We start from the raw sequence: 19,550 nt of genomic DNA, 5'->3' as shown, positions 1-19,550 counted from the left end.
ATGTATTACCCCACAAAATCAATCACACCTCTCTTCCCCAATTCTTTACTAATTATTCACCAGAAGAAATTATGTGTTAAAGTGTTAAGACTCTGACGTCAACTATGTGATGATCAGTGTTTGTCATGGCAAATCCGTAATCAGAAATACTTCCCAGTGAACGAGATATGGCAACGGTCTCCGAGGAAAAGGCTTCGTTTCAAGCCTTTGGTCAGCACTTTGGTGCGGATTAGTCCATATATTGTACACTCTTGCTTTGAAAATACCTGGCCTTTAACCTTTTAACCTACCATCAGCATTGGGCAACACTGGCTCATTGAATACAAAATATTAATATCACCTTTCACCACTCTTCACCTCATTTCACTTTCATCGTAAAAGATTTGAAATCGATCAGTATATTTTCCCAGAAATTAGTCTGACTTGTGTTGCCATTTAAACTCTTGTTTAATTCTTGTCTTTTCATAACTGCCTAATTCTATTTGTTCCATCTCGGCGGTTCAAATTATCAACTCATGAAGTTCTATCTAGATCATGGGTAAAACAAAAGCATATTATTTTAAAAAAAGAGGCACAGATAGACTTTTGAGCATTTTATTATAACTTAAAATAAATACTACCAAATGGCAATGCAAGACCACTACTGGATTCTTGCCCTAGTGTTTTGGTAAGAAAAATCAAAACAGGCAAAACGGGCAGATGGAAAAAAACAAGAACATAAACTAACAAAAAAAAAAGAAAAGATATTTCTGAAATACATAGGTCACAGCCTCCGTCCATGGAAAGACAAACGCTTCAGGAAGGAGGATAACACTGTTGAGAACAGCATGAGCAAAAAACAAACAAACAAAAATAAACAAAATAAAACTATTACAAGAAGAAACAGTACAAAATTACAAAGAGCAGTAAAGGAAAATAAACAGAAGACAGCCTGATGTAGCGTAGGTTGTCTTAAGAGACATTTGTTGATGTCTTGCAGAAAGAAAATAAAAGAGAACACATGATTCCGTAGTGCTGTGGCCCAAAACTGAAAGTATGGACGGATCTGTTGTACCAGGTTACCTGTGGGAAGAAGGGTCTTGCATGGGAGTGAGGTGGGAGGTGGGGGTGGCATAACTGTAACCTTGGCAACCATTTCCATGGTAAAACCACAAAACAACACCGACATTTAAAAAAAAAAAAAAAAGCGAAAGAATGAGGCTCCTGTATTAATGTTCTTGGTTTCCCTCGTTCTGTCCCCCTCCCCCACCCAAACTCTGAAGTTATGCAAGTAGAAGTACTGTGTATTTGTTCTGTTCTCTCCTTAGAACCCCTTCCCCACCCTAAACATATGTTTTTTTTTTTTTTTTTCTTTTCTTTTTTTAAATTTTTTAACATGTTCTTTTATCAGCCGGGTATTCACACGACACAGCCAGTCACACGAATGGAAAGAAAAAATTGTCACTTTTTTTGTTTTTTTTCTAGTTGTCTGCTCAAAAAACTGTGACCAAGACTAAACATGGAAAATAAAGAGAGAAGGCATTGCATATGTACATTACCAATCACTGAACCAACAAAAAAAAACAAAAAAAAAATGTCTTGGGAAGTTTTTTTGAGCATCCCCAGCACATGCCATCTCAATTTCACAATCGCTCCCCTGCTCTCCCGAAACCACTTGCACCATGACCACCCCAACCTCCCCTAATACACCCCCCCCCCCCCCCAATACCACCCCACCACACCCCACCCCAACAAAAAAACCCAGTCCAACTCTGAAATGACATGGCTCAGTGTCTGTCAGAGTTGGTTGGATGATCTTACACACAAACACATGTGCTCCACACACACACACACACACACACACACACACATTCTCTCTCTCACACACACACACACACACTCGCTCACACACACACACACACACCTTCACAACTCCGCTTCCCTAATCGGCCCCCCCAACACCAACTAGTGAGTGCCTCTGTTGACCGCCACGCTTACAGTATTCTGAGGTGTCCTCTCACTTGTTACGACTGAAAACAATTAGGGGAAAGAAAGTATCATGCACTCCCCTATGTATATTTAAAAATAAAAATAAAAAACCTCAAATAGTCTTTCAATATCTGCATTTGTCTCTTGTAGTGTGTCCTTTCAAAAGGTTAAGACTTCTTTTTTCTTTCATTAGTGTATCAAAGTGTAGTAGTGATGCTGAGTGAGTCTCTCGGTCATGAGGAGCAAAAGAGAGAGAGATAGAGAAAGATGGAGGGGGGGAGAGAGAGAGAGAAAGAGAGATAAAGAGAGAGAGAGAGAGAAAGAGAGAGAGAGAACGAGAGACGTTTACCTGTAGTAGAGATGTACAATGACTCTCTGTCCGGTGCAGTGTTCTGAGGTGTGTTCGGCCTGAGTGCTGTCAGTCAGTGCCTGGCAGTCTGGTTAGTTTGTTGGTTTGTTTGTTTGTATTGTAGATGTGTGTGTTAGTGTTATTCCGGTAACATAAAACCTCTGTTTTAGGCTCCATATACTCTCCAGAGAACAAAGAAAAGAAAAGAAAAGAAAATGTGAAATTATATTGAATGTATATTCAAACTCTGTAGCGCTTGTGTTTTGTATTTTACTTGTTTTGATGTTGTTGTTGTTGTTGTTGTTGTTGTTGTTGTTGTTGTCTTACTTTCTCCTCCTCACTAGTGCCTGTGTGTTTTTTTTCCCATTTTATGGAGAATGTTCCTTGTAGCCGTGACAACAGGGGCCTGTGTGTTCCCATGGTATAAAGCCTCACACCCTGATCAAAACTGAAGTAGGGGGGAAAAGAAACTGTGAAAAAGTCACCGGTGACCCATCACACACTACAGATAGACAAAACGGTCACCAGATGCTTGGATCTGTCCTGCCTGTCTGTCTGTCCTGTCTATCTGTCTGTCCGACCGACCGCACACATAAGGCAACATATTTGGTCTTGTTCCCCAATACGGCTCTTTTTCAAACAAGGGAAAAGAAAACAAGAAAAAATAATAATAAAAACAAATAGCTCAATATTAATTTCAATACTGATAGATATTTTAAATAACAACAAAAAAAACTTGTTGTAAACAAATGCTGAAAAATGTCACGAGAATTCTAGTCTGTTTTTTTTTCTTCTTTTTTCTTTTCTTTTTTTTGTGTGGGTGGACTATCCTTAGTCGATCCCACTGTGCAAAACCCCCTTTTTTAAGTCCCACTAAATGAACCAAAAAAATATATATACACACACAAAATAAAAATAAAATAAAAAAAAAAAAAATTCCCTGGTCGATAAGCAAGCACAGAGAAGGAGAAAAGAGGGGAGACTTTTCCTAGCATGGCTACGTATTTTCCTGTAAGAAGGGGCCGGCTCAATCACTCGCGTCCGCTAGCCGAGTAAGAGAACTGTGGGAAATGTGGTCTTCGTTCGTTATCAGCCGCGTCCATTCCGTCTTCATCAACTACGGAGAAAGAAGGAGAGCAAACCAGATATGAGTCTTGACAAGCAAATAAAATACTGGATTGTATTGACAGCATAACACCTCCTTATTTTGATAGCATAAATCAGTCAATCAATTCCACACTACTGTGTCAAACAATGACACACACAGCCAGTACAACCAAACAAAACAAATACAAGAAATCCAATCCAATGGTATTGTAACAAAAAAAACTCAGATCTTGGTATGTAGGTGGAAGTTGCAGTTGTCGCTTTGGTCCAACACGAAGTATACATTTTCAATTGTTGTTGGACCATAATTTTAAGTTTCATACCCTGTCATCTAAGCCTAATCCATGAAACCTGAAAACCAGACTCATTCACTTTGCAAATAGAGTCTGGGGACTCACGATTGGGAAATGTTTAAAACACTAGCATGGTGACCGGGGGTAGACAAACCATTAACTCTGAAATAATTGGTCCAGTCTAAACCTATATTTATATATTTTTTAGTTTCAAAGTCAATAAGCAAAGAGATGAGAGGACGAGGAGTCTTACACTTTTCTGGAGGGGTGATGGTTATGGTCTGTGCTGTGAACTCCTCGTCGAAATACCGAGTGTCTGTTTCTGAGGTCACCTGGGGCATGAAGGGGGGTCCCAGCTGCAGAGAGGACGAGGGAGAGACAGAGAGACGCATCAACCAAGAGCAGCAACCAGAGCATAACAACAGACAAGTGAACAAGATATAGGAACAGGGAGAGAGAAGGCAATGGGAAAGGGAGAGAGAGATAGAGAGATAGATAAAGAAATACAGTAGATAGATAGATAGATAGATAGATAGAGAGATACAGTAGATAGATACAATAGATAGATAGATAGATAGAGAGAGAGAGAGAGAGAGAGAGAGAGAGAGAGAGAGAGAGAGAGAGAGAAATAATACATTCTTGAATTTCCCCTTGGGGATCAATAACGTATCTATCTATCTATCTATTTCCAAAACACATGACCATTATTGAAAACAATTGAGAGGCTTCAGAAAAAAACCCAAGAAAACTGCTCACAGTTGCGTAAAAAGTTGAACAAAGAAGAAACAGCACTACTACATCCCTATGCCTGATTAACGGAAGACAAACTTCCCCGTACCTTTTTGTCATAGACTTCTTGCCAGTCCAGTGTAGTGAAGAAGCTATGTCGCATGATCTCCTTAGCATCCTCGGGGCCTCCGCCAAGTCTGCGAAAACACACCAGCAATCAGCGGAATGTTCCAGACTGTTACCATGGCAATGACAATGTCGCTGAAAGCTACCTCCACTGCTTCTCCAAGTGGAGCTTTATATTCTTTTGCAGGTCCCTGCACAGGTCTGGCCAGACAGCCTTAACAACAGGCTTCTTCTACTTATGTTTTATATTTAAAAACAGTACACAGAAAAAACACACATGTTGCACCTTAAAGGCCATATTACTTGTCTATTTTCAACTCGCACATCTGTTGTTCATGTCGTAATCATAATTGTTTATGTGCGGACATTGTCTTTCATATGAGCAAGAGCGACACCTTTTTTTACATTATCGTTATTGCTCGTCGTGTCGTTATAGTTATTGTTCTTGGTGTGAGCGGCCTTTTTACGACGTTACGATGAATGAAACCTCCACACTGAGCAAATCACCTCTTGTTTGGGTCTTTGATGAGCAGTCCGCCGAGCAGTGACTTGGCGTCCGAAGAGAGAGTTCTGGGAAACTTGATCTCCTCCATCAGGATGAGTTCGAACAGCTTCTCGTGGTCCTGGTTGTAGAAGGGCAGGCGTCCGCACATCATCTCGTACATGACCACGCCCAGGCCCCACCAGTCCACCGCGCGGCCGTAATCGTTATCCTCCAGAACCTGAGGAAAGGAATGCGTACCGTTATTTACTATTTACACACACACACAGTCCACAGCAAGGATCATTAACTTCCAGCACTTGACTGAGGTATCAAGTCAAGTCAAGTCATTTTATTTATATAGCGCATTTAACGTGCACAGAGTACAACCCAAAGCGTTTCACAAAGACATAGACAGTCTTTGGACGGAGCGGCGTAATCGGCAGCGTACCCGTGACACCAAGATGACATACAAAGACAGACACCAAACAAAAATTAACAAATAATAAAATAACAGATTAACAAAAACACTTGTCCCAAAAGGCAAAGTTTGCATGTCGGACGGAGCAGCATAATCGCCAGTGTAGGCTACCCGTGACACCACATACGAGACAGACAGACAAAACAAACAACAATAAATTGAATAATAAAAACAAACAAAACCAGAACAGTTCACGTTTATTTAGTCCAACCGACCGCATCCAAGGAAGAGTCAGTGCGCTGTCTGTGTTTGCACTTGCAATCGCTAGGGCAAAAACTCAGCTGACAAGATGGCCTGTAGTTGACATGACAGCCTGATGGCAAAACGGGCTCAACCGGCCATCGCTGCCAACAGGCACCAGGAAGATGCGTTTAGGCTCTGCACAGAGTGAAAGGACACAGGGACACAGGACCGTAGCCGCGTCCCTCTCCTGCGCCAGACCAGCCGACAGTCCACGGACCGGACCAGACCAGCCATCGATGTCCCAGCTGGCAGTCAACCGACCGAAGCAGCCACCAAGTCCGCAGGCCACACTGACGACTTGAAAGTCCAGTCAGCAGCAGAGAAGGAGCTCCTCGGCCTTGGAACCACAGTCCAGCAGGACCAGTGCTTAATCGCAGATGGCCAGAGAACAGCTGATCCCCAATAGGGGAAGGCTACAGCGCTCATACCACATACGGGTCCGAGTGCCCACGGGGACCCAGGTTCGAGTCCGGCGGTCATTGCGGTCATTTCCCAGTCCCACCCCATCTCTCTCTCCCACTTACTTCGTGTCTCACCCTTCACTGTCCTATACAAATAAAGGCAAAAAGCCCCAAAAAAATATACAAAAAAAAAAAAAAAAAACAGTCTAACGGAGCGGCTAGGGCAGCCAGCGTCCCCGTTGCTACGCGACAAACCGGGAAGTATACGTATGGAACACATATGGGAAGTATACGTATGTTACTAACGCACATACTCACGCATGCACGCATGCACGCATGCACTACACACGCACGCACACCCACCACAGCTGTAGTCATTAACTTTCAGTTCTCGATTGAGGTATGTGAAGCACACACACACACACACACACACACACTACATGAGTAGACAGAGCTGTCAGATTCTGCTGATGTTTTGATACACGTTAGATATATGCACAATATGACACTGATATCTAATTGAAAACAATTTCAAAAGTAAAAATGTGATCCCCCAAAGAAGGTAAAAGTCGCATTGTGATTGACTTTAAATGTATGGTTGAGCTATGTTGTGCTTTCTAGTGTATACTCAGAAGAAACACTTGACCTCCCCATTGCCATTGCATAATTTACACTCTGGGTTTAAGACACGTGTAAAATATTAATGAATGTTGTAATCTGCTCAGTCATCACCCACTAGCACGTGATTGGAGGAAAAGGTAGTCCATCATCACTCACCAATTCATAGCGAGTGACCTCACCTGTTTCTATGGCCACATCATCACGGTGAAGGTTTTTTAGATACCTAGATCACCTACTACTGGCAGAGACGAGAGACTGGCACATCTTTCTCTGTGTGTGTTTTTACTTCACACTTTCACCCGTTTGCTCGAGACGCATTAACCAAGAGCAGGAAGTGAGAACCCAAACAATTAAAAAAAAAAAAAAAAAAGTTGTATCCTGAGAGGACTTTGGCAGGGAGGTGTAATTGGATTGGCTGTTGAGTTTCCATGGGTGCCTCTCAACATCTCTCCTCGATCCTCGAGGGGCGTTCCCACTGATCTATAACTAACACTGGATAGACCATCCCATTGTTGCCGCCCCATCATTCTTTATCTAGATCAGTGAGGACGAGGATCCTTTCACCAGGATTGTGACTACACCTTTAACCTTTGACCTGGAAGCTTCTTTACCTCGGGGGCCAGGTACTCAGGAGTGCCACAGAAGGTCTTCATGGTTGCTGTGTCAGTGATGCCTTCCTTGCAGAGGCCGAAGTCGGTGATCTTGATGTGCCCGTCTTTGTCCAGCATCAGGTTTTCCAGCTGGGAGGAAGAAGGGCTCACATCATCGTCTTCATCAACAATATCATCATCATCACCATCACCATCATCAATATCATAATCAAACCAACATCAAATGTCGCTGTTCTCCATTTGTGGACATTGCCGATATCACAACTCTTACTGGAAACAGAAGGGCATTCGCAAGTGCTTAATTCTACAATTGGCCAGGGTCTTGTTTCCCAATATCGATGGATACATGCACTTACAAACGCTACGTTTTCTACCGTAATTTCCCGACTATTAGCTGCGGCTTATACATTGATTTTCCTAAATTTCTTCAGCTATGAGGCTAACACAGGGGGCCAGTTAATATGGTGTTAATATGGTTTTGTTTATTTTAACTTGCATGAAACACTTAGCCTGATTACCATCGACTTTCAAAGGCTCTGCGAGACTTTAGTCTGACCAACAGCCTGTGCTAACACGGTTTCTTGCCAGCGCTGGTTGACCCGCCTCCTTTAAGTGCCTCGATTTGCTACTGGTAGATGTCAGAAAGCGGATTGCCGAGTTTAAACCAATAACAACACTCTTTCCGCTGCCTTGAACACGCCTCTACCCAGAGCCGTTGGAGCTGCTCAAAGTTGATTGGTTCTCGACCAAAGGGGGCAGTTCCGCAGATTTCGGGAACTCAGAAATCCTTCTCAATGAGCAGTTGACCAGACCAGCAGCAAAAGCCTGAAGGCGTTGCGTCACTGGGAGGGCGTGCCAGGCTATGAAACACTGTCCTGCGGCTTATACATAATGAGGTTTATATGCGGGAAATTACAGTACAAGTACAGTACAGTACTTAAGATCGTTCGCTTGCTTTTTCCAGCTGTTTCCCCAAACATGCTCGTAGTGTGAACTGCTCTTAAAATGCTCTTAAAGGGAGCTGTCCACATCACCAGTTCTGAAATATTCTCTAATCTGGTGATAGCAGGTGGCCACACGTCACAGCTACTGTACCGTTTAAACTTCGGATCTATACATTAATTCACTTAAATACGAAAATAGCAAAACTTTGACAGCATCTAAGCGTACCCTTATATAGCACACAAAGACATGAATAGTAGTCATTCAAGATTAGATGATTGCACCGTTTTCATGTTTGTCTCAAGATGTATGAGCATATTAGGCTACTCAGTACATCTCTGGTATACAGTATATCTGCCTGTTCATTGCTACTTGCGAGAGTGCCACTGTGTGTGCTGTCTGTGCATTAGTGTTTCGGAGTGTCATTGACGAAGACGTTTGAGGATGAGGAAGAGGTCAATTTAGATTTAGTGATAGCCTTAGATTCTAATGCAGCACAGGTTAGACCACATTATTACCTCGGCCAAGGAGATTATGTTTTCATCGGGGTTTATTTGTTGGTTTGTTTTTTGTCTGTCTGTCTGTCTGTTTGTTCGCAAGATAACTCAAAAAGTTATGGATGGATTTCCATGGAAAAGGTCTGAAATGACCCAAGGAAGAAACGATTAGGGAGTAATCCGTCTGGATGCAAGAGGCGGTTATGTGTTCGCTTGGCGGAGGTTCGCGCTCTCTGAGTGTTTTTCTAGTTCCTTACTTTGCTTTTATCTTATTGGCCTAATAAATACATATAGCCCACACTTAGACAAAGAGAATCAGAAACTATTCTGCCAATGTCTCGTTTATAAATATATTGCATTGTTGTCCGTTCTGTATTATTATGAGCATAATGATGATGATGCACACTAAAATCTGATTCATTACAAATACATAAAATAGAGAATAACTAAGAAAGCAAGTTGGACAGTCATATTCTTAATTGTAATTTCTCTGTATGTCCTGCTGGTGACCTGAATGAGAAGTAACTATTAAGACCTACTTAGCCATTAACGAGTACTCTGAATCACTTTTTCAGGAAAAAGGCCGCAAATCTTAAGACGTTCGTAAGAGGGACTTAACAAACTACTTGGGCATACAATGCTTTTGGGAAACAAGGCCCAGAAGTGAGTCTTAGAAGATGGTTCCTGCATTCTACAGTGAAAGAGGAGAGAAAAAGACCATTTGCTTTTCCAACCAGTTTGTTTACAAGATCACCCATCCTTTCAATCGATTACTGAATCAATATGCAATGCTAATGTGTGTGAATACTTAGCTAATGTGCTATCTGGAACATAAAAGGACAATAAAGGCCTAATTACTAATGAACCAATTCCTCCAACAACATATTGGACCAATTCCAACACAACGATACGAGACAAACGGACAGTATTTAGAAGTGTTTGTGAACCTGAGTGAGGTGAATGGATTTAAAAAAAAAAAAGATATGGTTAAAGGGACACTTCACCGATTAGCATTAAGCTTTGTATCTTTAGAAAACCAGTCATGTTTTTGAATGGTCGTGCATCATTCCCTCACTTTGCCTTGAGATGGGAGAAATACGGATTTCAATGTTGGACTTCCTGCTTTCAATGATGTAAAACTCATCATTTTACATCATTGAAAGCAGGAAGTCCTATTCATGGGTTTCATTGAAATCCATGAGTATTTCTCAAAGTCAAGAGCTCGTCCTTGATAGAATGCTTTCTTTCAAGTCGAGTGCTAGAGAGACAAGGCTACACACCTTCCCAGTACCCTCTCCAGCCGTCAAGATCACATGCAATGGAACAGCCTAGCGAATGTGGAAGTGCACGTCAATTGTGCATGGTTCCGGCTGCGCGCTTAATTAGAACCGTGGAAATTGTGCTGCTTTTACAGGAGTTCCGACAACTGCGGCTGCACCTTCCTCTAAATAAACTTTTTGGAGTAGCCTACAGTATTTCCACATTCGACTTGGTCTTCACATATCACAATCCGTAGTTTATAATTATGTTAGTGTCAATGGAAAGTTATACCGGTAATTGGCAACAGCAACGGTAATGTTAAACTTCTACAAAGTTTGTATTGGGCGAAGTTCTGAGATAAATTAATAACAAGTCTATCACAACTTGTTCATGCACATTGATATGCATTTATGATGAATATGCACAATAACTTGATATAAATGCCTGAGCATATACGATGGCATTAACAAAACACTTGATAAATCATATTTAGCCTACATTAACACGCACTGCTTCTTTGCATCTACTTTCCATCTCCCTCTCTCTTTTTTTTTTAAACCGCACCGTCAGAAAATTTCTAATTGTTCATACGCAAAGGATTGTGGGTTATTTCTTCACTCCGAGGATCCATCGATGCATCCTCCAAAATTCTCCGAAATTCTCAGAACGAAGGACTCAGTACTTGCTAGAACTTGAAAGCATCCTTGACTTTGGAACAGTGCTTGACGGGATTTGATGACGTAACGTCCTTGAAAAAGTGGCTTGGAAGGAGCAATCCTTGACTTTGAGAAGCACCCCATATTTCTCCCATCTCAAGGCAAACTGAGGGAATGATGCACGACCATTCAAAAACATGACTGGTTTTCTAAAGATACAAGCTTAATGCTAATCGGTGAAGTGTCCCTTTAAGCAAATGAGATTTGAGGGAGAAAGGGGCCAAATGTGGATTTGACACACATGTTCAAAACTTACCTTGAGATCACGGTAAACAATCTTGGCAGAATGCAAGTAGTCCAGGGCAGAGACAATCTCCGCCCCATAGAAGCGTGTGCGGTCTTCAGAGAACACCCGTTCTCTTGACAAATGAAAAAAAAGCTGCCCAAGACAAGATATAACACACACACACAACCAGATTTAGTGTCCAAAAGCTCCTCTGAAAAGCATCGCAAAAGGTCATGTTGCAGATCCAAAATACAGTTATACCAATAATGAATGTTCATGAAACAACTCATGAATCGTGCGTGTAATTAATTACAATGGCAGGCAATGATAACAGTGTTATAAGTAAAGAGATCAAATCCATCGTACCTCACCACCATTAACATACTCCATCACAAAACAGAGGCGGTCCTTTGTCTGGAAAGACCACTTGAGGGACTGCGGGATGTAAAGATAAGAATAGTTTAACTCTTAACTTTGGGTATGTGTGAATACATTACATAGGCTACAAGTTTATTTGACTTTCAACAGAGTAGAGCTCTAGCTCGGCTATGTTTTGAATTTTCAAGCCAATCAAGCATACCGAATTGAGCTGATAGTAAACGTATAGGTACGGTACTTACAGTTAAAAATGGATGCCTAGTGTTTTTCAGTACTCTGCTTTCTGTGAGCGTGTGGGCCACCTCATCCTGAAAGTAGAGAGAGAGAGAGAGAAAGAGAGAGCGAGAGAGAGAGAAACACTAAAGTGCAAGATTTGCTACAGAACCGTTCAATGACTGACACAAAATACATAAAGATGAGTCTATGAAAATACATAAAGATGAGTGTATATATATACATGCGCACACAAACACACAGCATGAGGCTGCGCGCACACACACACACACACACACACACACCAGCATGAGGCTGCGCACACACACTAGCATGAGGCTGCACACACACACACGCGCACACACACACACTCACCTTTGCAATGATGACTTCCTTTTTCAGGATCTTCATTGCATAATAGGTTCCGCTGGCCTTCTCCCGCACCAGGATGACCTTCCCGAACGTGCCCTTGCCCAGCAGCTTCAGATAGTCAAAGTCGTTCATTGTCTGCTGAGGAAGAGCAAGCCGCCGCCGCAGCGACGGGACCACGTTTGAGCGACGTAATCACACGGCGGGCACGACTTTAGCCGATCTGGCCCACGATGAACTGTCATTACATTAAAAGCTCTCTCTCTCTCTCGCTCTCTCTCTCTCTCTCCGTCTGTCTGTCTCTCTCTCTCTCTCTGTCATATGCTCACGGACTGTAGTCGGTCACTAATGTGATGATTTCTAATCAGGTCGTGACTCGTGAGTGACAGGGGGGATGTTCCACCGCCGCCGCCGTGTGTGCGGCCCACCACGGCATCCCTTTTTGGGCTGCATTCTAAGCCATTCTACCCCACTGCCTATGGATGGATACTCCTTCTAAAGCACGGACACACACGGGAAATGCAACCGCTGTTGTTTTCAAATGTGCTATACAAAAAAATCAAATGACCTACATTCCTCTATTCCCACTGGTATTTTAGCAAATGTACGTGACATTCTGCACTTCCTGTAACTACTAGGCACAGTCCTTCCAGTGACACGTTTATATGCGTCACTTGTTTTGAACAACACACATACACACGCACGCACACACACACACTCACACACACAGACACACAGCAAGGGTTGAAGCAGTAGGTCATCAAAGATCCCTGTCCATCATTATCTTTATTTGGCTGACGCTGTACATCCTCCAAAGCGACTTAACTGATGTCAATACATTGCAGGGCCAGATTCCGACCGACACTCCACACACACCTCACACACACCTCACACACACCTCACACACACCTCACACACACCTCACACACACCTCACACACACCTCACACACACCTCACACACACACACTTCTATCCAAAATGACTTACATATGTCAATTTAAATCACAAGGGCCACAGTCCCTGGAGCAACTCGGGGGTTAAGTGCCTTGCTCAAAAAGGCACAATGGTGGCAGCTGGGAATCGATCTCGCGCAACTGTTTCAGGCCACCACTTGCCAACCCCGGCTCCTTCTCCCCAGCCATTGCCCTCGCATACCTTCCGTTTGTGGTGACTTATGGACGTGTCCATCTCCTCCTCGTTGACGTTCTCCATCTGCAGGGTGGGGCTGCACAGGATCCCCTCTTCTTCCTGCTTGGCCAGCTTGTCCGCCACCATCTGGATCGCCTCCGCCCATTCGTCCCTGTCGCCACAGCAACGGCGCCGTCAGTCAGTCAATCAATCAGTCATCGCGTTAAGTGACAGGTGACAGTTTGGCTAACGGAGACGGATGGGAGGAATCTACCCCCCCCGTTTCTTAACACATGCGCTTGCGGTAACACTCGCCGCGCCAACGGTGCGTGGCATTGCCACGGCGACAGTAATCGCAGCAATACGTTTAAATTGGTTCCATTCCATTGGCTACTAATCCAGCTGCTCCTGTGGACCAAAGCTGGTGATGGTATGCACTCCTGTGTGGCGTTCAGCAGTGATTTAGATATCGATTCAATATAATTGCAAACGATGCCAACTGAGGACAGAATGCCTGGCCTTGGTTCTTGGTTCTAGAATTGCAAACGATGTGGACTGGAGACAGCATCCATGCCTTGTTTATACTCAGTGACAATTCTCTTCTTTTGTGGCTCTATTTAGATACCAGGTTTGTCTGTGATGTATGCTGCTGCTGCTGCTGCTGCTTTTTGGGCTTTGACATTGAGGTCAAGATCACGGATTCATAAGGTGAAAAATAACGAGATGTAAATATTTTTTTTCACAGCCGCTTTTAAAATGAACTAACTTCAGGTTGGATCTGTGCAGTGCAACAACTTCAAATTGGATCTATACTGAATCAACTGCCCCATTATAGAGATACCTCCTTACCCCATCAATTTATTGACTGATGAAATTTCACTCAGACTAGTAACACTCTGGGAATATTTTATTCTCTGATCTCAGAGTGATGTCATCCTTCAAAATGGAGGCCTATGACTCATCCCGTTCTAATTCCCACGGAGTCACACGACCTCCTGAGAGTTGGATGACGTCACCATGACCAAATAACCCCTCTTTTCACAGCTGACTTAATGATACTTGCTGATGACATCAGCTGTCATTAAGCATTGATTGGATAGTGTAGAGACCACATATAGAGGATTCACATCTGAGCATTTCCGTTAAGTCCTCTGAGTCATTGCTTCTCAACTGTTAATGCAACCGCTGGAAGGGCTGGTTACTACATTTGCAGTAACATCAGGATAAAGAGATGTTCTAACTCCTAACATAACAATGAGAGTGTTTACATGGACATTGGTAAAAATCCAGCTCCACAAAGTAAACATATGTTGCTATGTTACATATCTAGTTGTCATGGTTGTTGATTCAATCTTCTTGTGATGTCACAATACCAGTGGTGATAATGATCATGTCACAATTGCAGCTTGCTGAAGTGTCAGAATGGGGAAATCATACAAACAGAATGCTTAGATCAGACAATCCTACTCATAACCATCACAGCAAAGTTAGTCAAGTCAAGAATGCCACTGACATCTTAGTTTAGTCTGACACGCCTCTGACATCATAGTGTATTCTATGACTATTAGATAACTGATAAACATATAAATACACGGGAGAGCTGAAGCAAGATAACCACTATGCTTCTCTATTTGTCTCCGCAGGGGAGAGCATGCCGTACCTTTCGTCCGGTGTGTCGACATGGAATGTCCTCTCGATGACAGTGGTCCACTGCAGGCAGCGTATGATGAAAGTGTTAGGCTTGGGCCTCTCTGTCTTCATCAGCTGACACTCTGTAGAGGAAGAAAGAGGGGTGATGAGAAACAACAATTAAAATGATACAGTATGCACCCCCCACAGACACACACACACACACACCCTCTTTAATAAACACCCTCTCTCTCGTCTTCATTAGCACGCACACACACACACATATACTTGATGCCATTACGGATAACATCAAAAGAAATAAACAACAACAAAAAGAAATCTGAAAAGAAAATGTGGCGTCTTAAAGTGCGGAGTGAAACGGTCAACACACATGACATGAAACACTACATATGACTATTAAGAAAACCTCTAATGTGTTTTTTTGTTTTGTTTTGTTTTCATTTTTGTATTTCCAAGCCTTTACACCTTCAGTACTTGCGAAACACCAAAAACCCTTGTGGCCTTAAAAGCCCCCTTGAAGCCATCCTGAGATTCCGTGACATTCTCAGAGCAGCAGAAGGGGGTCTGGCATAATGGCACTTCAGGCCATAACCGGCTAACACGTGCACGACTCAAAAGACCCACTTCAGGTAATTGTGCCCGAGTTACCACCTGCACGCTACAGTAATGGCGGCGCTTCATTGGCGGTTATCCTCGCAGACGTGAATCAAGAAATGGCAGGAGGAGGTTCTGACCTCAGTGTGTTTTTTCACAGGCGTCCAGACACATTATCCCCCCCAGCCCCCCCCCCCCCCCCCCCCCCCCCGTCCCTCCCTCTTTTTCTCGAAGCACTTAACAAAATGTTCCAACTCGTTTCGTATCCTCGTTTCCAGCACGGTGCTCAGTGCTGCGTTCGCCGCCTGAACGCCACATGCTGTCTGTCACTTGAGTGTGATGTGAAATATCATAACGCCAACACTGATGACAACAGGATGACTCTGCCGCGTACTGCAGCTGATGGCAGCCGTCTAACGCGTTCCGTCGTAGGTAAACAGGTTTAGTTATAAGCTACACGTGCACGTGTTTCATCACAGGTAAACAGGGTTAGTTATAAGCTACATGTGGATGACATGGGTCTTATGAGGAACTGTAAAAGAAAAAAAAATGTCAAAATGGAAGGCGCGAGTTCACACTCACTGGCCACGGAGAAGTTGTTGAGCGGGTACGCCAGGTCCATGTCCTGCGGCTTCTCCTTGTAGCCGATGAAGGAGCCATCCGTCTTGAGCAGGAAGTACCGCGGTCGCCAGTTCTTAATGTATTCTCCTAGGGAGGATAAGGAAATCGAGAGAAACCGGTTTGATCCAAAATGGCTGCTGCTGAGCCACAGCAACAAAATACAGCTGATGCCCACAAGCATGTAGGGTGGGAAATGTCTCCACACAAGAGGATGTTAGAAACATGAGACAAGCAAACCACACATCATTCATTCCTGGGTCTGTTTACCTTTTCATTGGACGCCCGACACACACAGACATTTACATTTGTTAATTTAACAGATACATTTGATACATTTAAGCGACTTGTATGTCAATTCTATTATTACAGGGGTAATTGTCCTTGGAACAATTTAGGATTATACTGCCTTGCCCAAGGAAACAACAGAGGAAGCCGGGAATTGAACCCACAACTTTTCGGGCCTCTGCTCCTTAGCCACTACGTTATCACCGCCCATATTTTCACACGCAAACAAAGATATAAACAAATCTATAAAGCTTGTAAATTCTATAACATTCACTCTCATACATACATTTCCTCTAATCTAAACTCTCTAAAACAGAGACATACTATACAAATGGTGTTCACTATGCAAACATGCAAATATGTTCACATAAATGATTTTCGCTTAATCAAATAAAGCTCACTCACTCACAGACTCACTGACACACAACAAGTATGGGTCACCCACAGCGGGTCCACTCACCTCTCTTCTGGACCCATCCCTCCTTCACCACGACGTTCGGGTCATTCATGGCGGCTTGCGGGTCGGCTCTGAACCCGGTGGTCCCTCGCCAGCAGTGTCCACACTGACCACTCTAGCCCTCTCTTATCCGTCCCCTCTCCTTCTCTCTTTTCCCTTCTACTTCCTTTTGAAACAGCTCACACACACACACACACACACTCACTCACTCACTCACTCACACACTCACACCACAAACGCACACCGTCTAGCCTACAACCCACCTGTCTGTATCTGCCTTGTTCTTGCTGCTGTTGCTGCTGCTGCTGTTCTGGTTGTTACCTGCAGCAACGTGGCTGGTCTGTCCTACTCGTTTTTTCCTCCTCCTCTCTGTATCACTCTTTCACTTCCTCTCTCACCCCTGCTTTGATATCACTTAGCACTTAACCTCCCTCTTTCTCTCTTTCTCTCTCTTCCTCTCTCTATCTCGCTCTCTCTTCCTCCCTCCCTCTACCCCCTGTCACACTCCAGTGGTGACTCAGCCTGGAAGGAAGTAAACAGTGGAGGGGGAAAAAAATTAAAATAATAATATAATAACATAACTGCACATTGAGCAATATCACTCTTTCAATCCACTCTCTCTCTCTCTCCCTTCTTCACCACTAGCCCTCCTTCCCTCCCTCCCTCCTGTTTCTTGTGAACACTTACGTGAGAAATAAAGCCATTGTTAAGGCCAAGAGCACGTTTCCCGTCCCTCCCAGCGCCAAAAGCCGTTAAATCACCCCCTTTCCTCTCGGAACAAGCAAGACGCTGCCCCCCGTGTAAGGGCTGCCACTCCGTCCCCTTGCACTTTATCAAAACACACACACGCACTGGCCCTCGCATATAAACACACACACATCTACGCACCTACAGTAGGGGTCATAGGCGGGCACAAGCAGGATATAGCAGCCGAGATAGAATCTTAAAACACCCGACAGATTACCAATTAGATTATCTTATCAACACCCATGACTTCAGCAATGGTGCTGTGGGCTACAGAAACAGGTATTGACAAGACATGACGGCTGACTAAGAGGTCCTCGCTATGTAAGCAAGGAGGATAAAGGCTTTTATTTGTGCGTTTAAGCCTGTCTTTGAGGCAGATCCCGTGATCGGGAATAACTGTTTGTTAGCCTAACATGAATGAAACGAAACTATTCGCCACCGCATATCGGGATAGCCCGAGGAGAACAGTCTCAAATGCCAAATGTAGGCTATCGCCTGATAAGATGCAGACTTCAAAACACGACATTGCACAGTCACACTTGGCCAGTCTCCCCTTCGCGTGTGGCTATTTGGCTTGCATGTTCTTACCGTAGCCTAGGCTATAATACACCCAATCTATCTGTTTGATACAGTGCCCTATGCATCTTGTTTTGACACTCAGCATGTGCGTTTCAAATAGTGACACTTTATTAGAGCGCTTTGGAATTCTCAAATGACACTGCCATCAAATCATCAATTAGGTGCCACCCGAATGTAAATATGAATGCTATGAAAACAAACCCAACAAACACCCCCACCAGATGACAACAAAAACAATGGCTGACACTACAACGGGCATTCCAACGGTGGGCTTTCGCTGCAAAGCCCGTCATTAACGCCACCGCTCTGTACAATCAGCGGATTTGCCAGCAATTAATAAGACGACACAGTTAGGCCGCCACGCAATAAACAAACAATAACACAGCGGCTTTTGTTCCAAGGGCGAGTGGTGTCTTTTGGGCTACAGTTATATAATAGACCGACAGCGCAATTACCGTTACATCCGAAAATGCCTACAAGCGTGACTAGCTAGCATGCGGCTATTAGCTAGTAAAATGCCATTTTGAATGCAATTAATGATACAACATCAGTGTTGTGATATGAAAAAGGCTCGTTGGCTGGCGGGATGGAAATAAGCGATGTCGTCTGATGTGCGTGTTGAGTCCATATTTTTCACATCATTCACGGCAAAATGGAGGCATTCCGTATGATACTAACCTTAAGAATCGGTTTAAATGTAGCCTATCGGAAGAAAGGCAAATCCAGAAAAAGAAATATTAGGCCTGTAGCTTCTAGGCTTGGCCGCGGCCTCCAACCAAATAGATAACTGTTAGCGTGCTAGCATCATCTCTGCCCAAGCCTTGTGATTGCAGCATCTAACTATGTCCACCCTGCCTCGCATCCCAAACTTGCAGATGTGCATTCTTCGTATGCTAACATAGAAGCTAGCTGTATCAGTACCAGCGCTAGCTTGGGTGGGTTACTGTGAGCGGAAACAAGGCCCCGATTCATTTACAGAAATATATTAACCTCCTGTTAGCATATTTGTGCCATCCCTGTGGTTACACCCCATTGAAAGACTCTCCCCCCCACCCAAAACAGTACGAGCCATGATGCATTACCTGTCGGGAAAACGGGCTAGGGGGATTCGCTGGGTGTCTCCCCTCTCTGGATCCTTGTATGCTGGCTTCTCCCACCACCACCAGCTCAGATGGGAGGTAGGAGAGATTTTGGGAAGCCCCGTCACGGGCCGAGCGATGAGGAGGACAACGATGTTGCCATTGCTGCCGACACTGCCGGCGAATTCGGTTGACCCTGGAAATGCGGCTAACGACGAAGAAGATGGGGAGAAGAGGAGACGGCGGCTGCCTCCGTCACTGACCTGCCACCGCCGCTAACGCTGGCATTGAGGAAATGTTGTGACGTCACGCCAGGCAGATTTCGGACCACGTCCCTCTCTTCCTGGCTTTGTCACTCGCCGGGCTTTTGTTGCTGGCTGCCCCAACCTTATTTGGCA

General features: G+C 44.0%; 1 protein-coding gene across 2 annotated transcripts; it reads right to left on the bottom strand.

Annotated features, from left to right (window-relative positions):
- Nucleotides 1-1,727: 1,727 nt before the first annotated feature.
- akt3b (v-akt murine thymoma viral oncogene homolog 3b) lies at nt 1,728-19,439 on the bottom strand. 2 transcript variants are annotated; one of them, XM_062544224.1, is made up of 14 exons: nt 19,156-19,439; nt 16,751-17,269; nt 15,967-16,092; nt 14,801-14,912; nt 13,168-13,312; nt 12,018-12,152; nt 11,672-11,737; nt 11,418-11,486; nt 11,082-11,204; nt 7,411-7,539; nt 5,080-5,294; nt 4,556-4,643; nt 3,971-4,073; nt 1,728-3,434 (listed from the first exon to the last, which is right to left on the bottom strand). In XM_062544224.1, the coding sequence occupies exons 2-14, from the start codon at nt 16,797-16,799 to the stop codon at nt 3,349-3,351; spliced, it is 1,446 nt and encodes a 481-aa protein (XP_062400208.1). In that variant the 5' UTR covers nt 16,800-17,269; nt 19,156-19,439; the 3' UTR covers nt 1,728-3,348. The 2 variants fall into 2 exon arrangements, with proteins under 2 accessions (XP_062400208.1, XP_062400209.1); XM_062544225.1 differs by having other exon boundaries at nt 12,018-12,149.
- Between the last annotated feature and the right edge of the window lie 111 nt (nt 19,440-19,550).

Source organism: Sardina pilchardus, chromosome 1, assembly GCF_963854185.1.
Source record: "Sardina pilchardus chromosome 1, fSarPil1.1, whole genome shotgun sequence".
Classification (NCBI taxonomy): Eukaryota; Metazoa; Chordata; class Actinopteri; order Clupeiformes; family Clupeidae; genus Sardina; species Sardina pilchardus.
This window is presented reverse-complemented; position numbering and strand designations above follow the sequence as displayed.

What these genes read in the sequence shown, in the direction of transcription:
- akt3b (XM_062544224.1), bottom strand. Translation starts at nt 16,799, where the DNA reads ATGAATGACCCGAACGTCGTGGTGAAGGAGGGATGGGTCCAGAAGAGA. An exon ending in TTGTTTACCGTGATCTCAAG is followed by an intron (nt 7,540 to 11,081) that starts GTAAGTTTTGAA and finishes TCTTCCTCCCAG; the next exon opens with CTGGAAAACCTGATGCTGGA. An exon ending in AAGAAGTCTATGACAAAAAG is followed by an intron (nt 4,074 to 4,555) that starts GTACGGGGAAGT and finishes TCCTCTCTGCAG; the next exon opens with CTGGGACCCCCCTTCATGCC.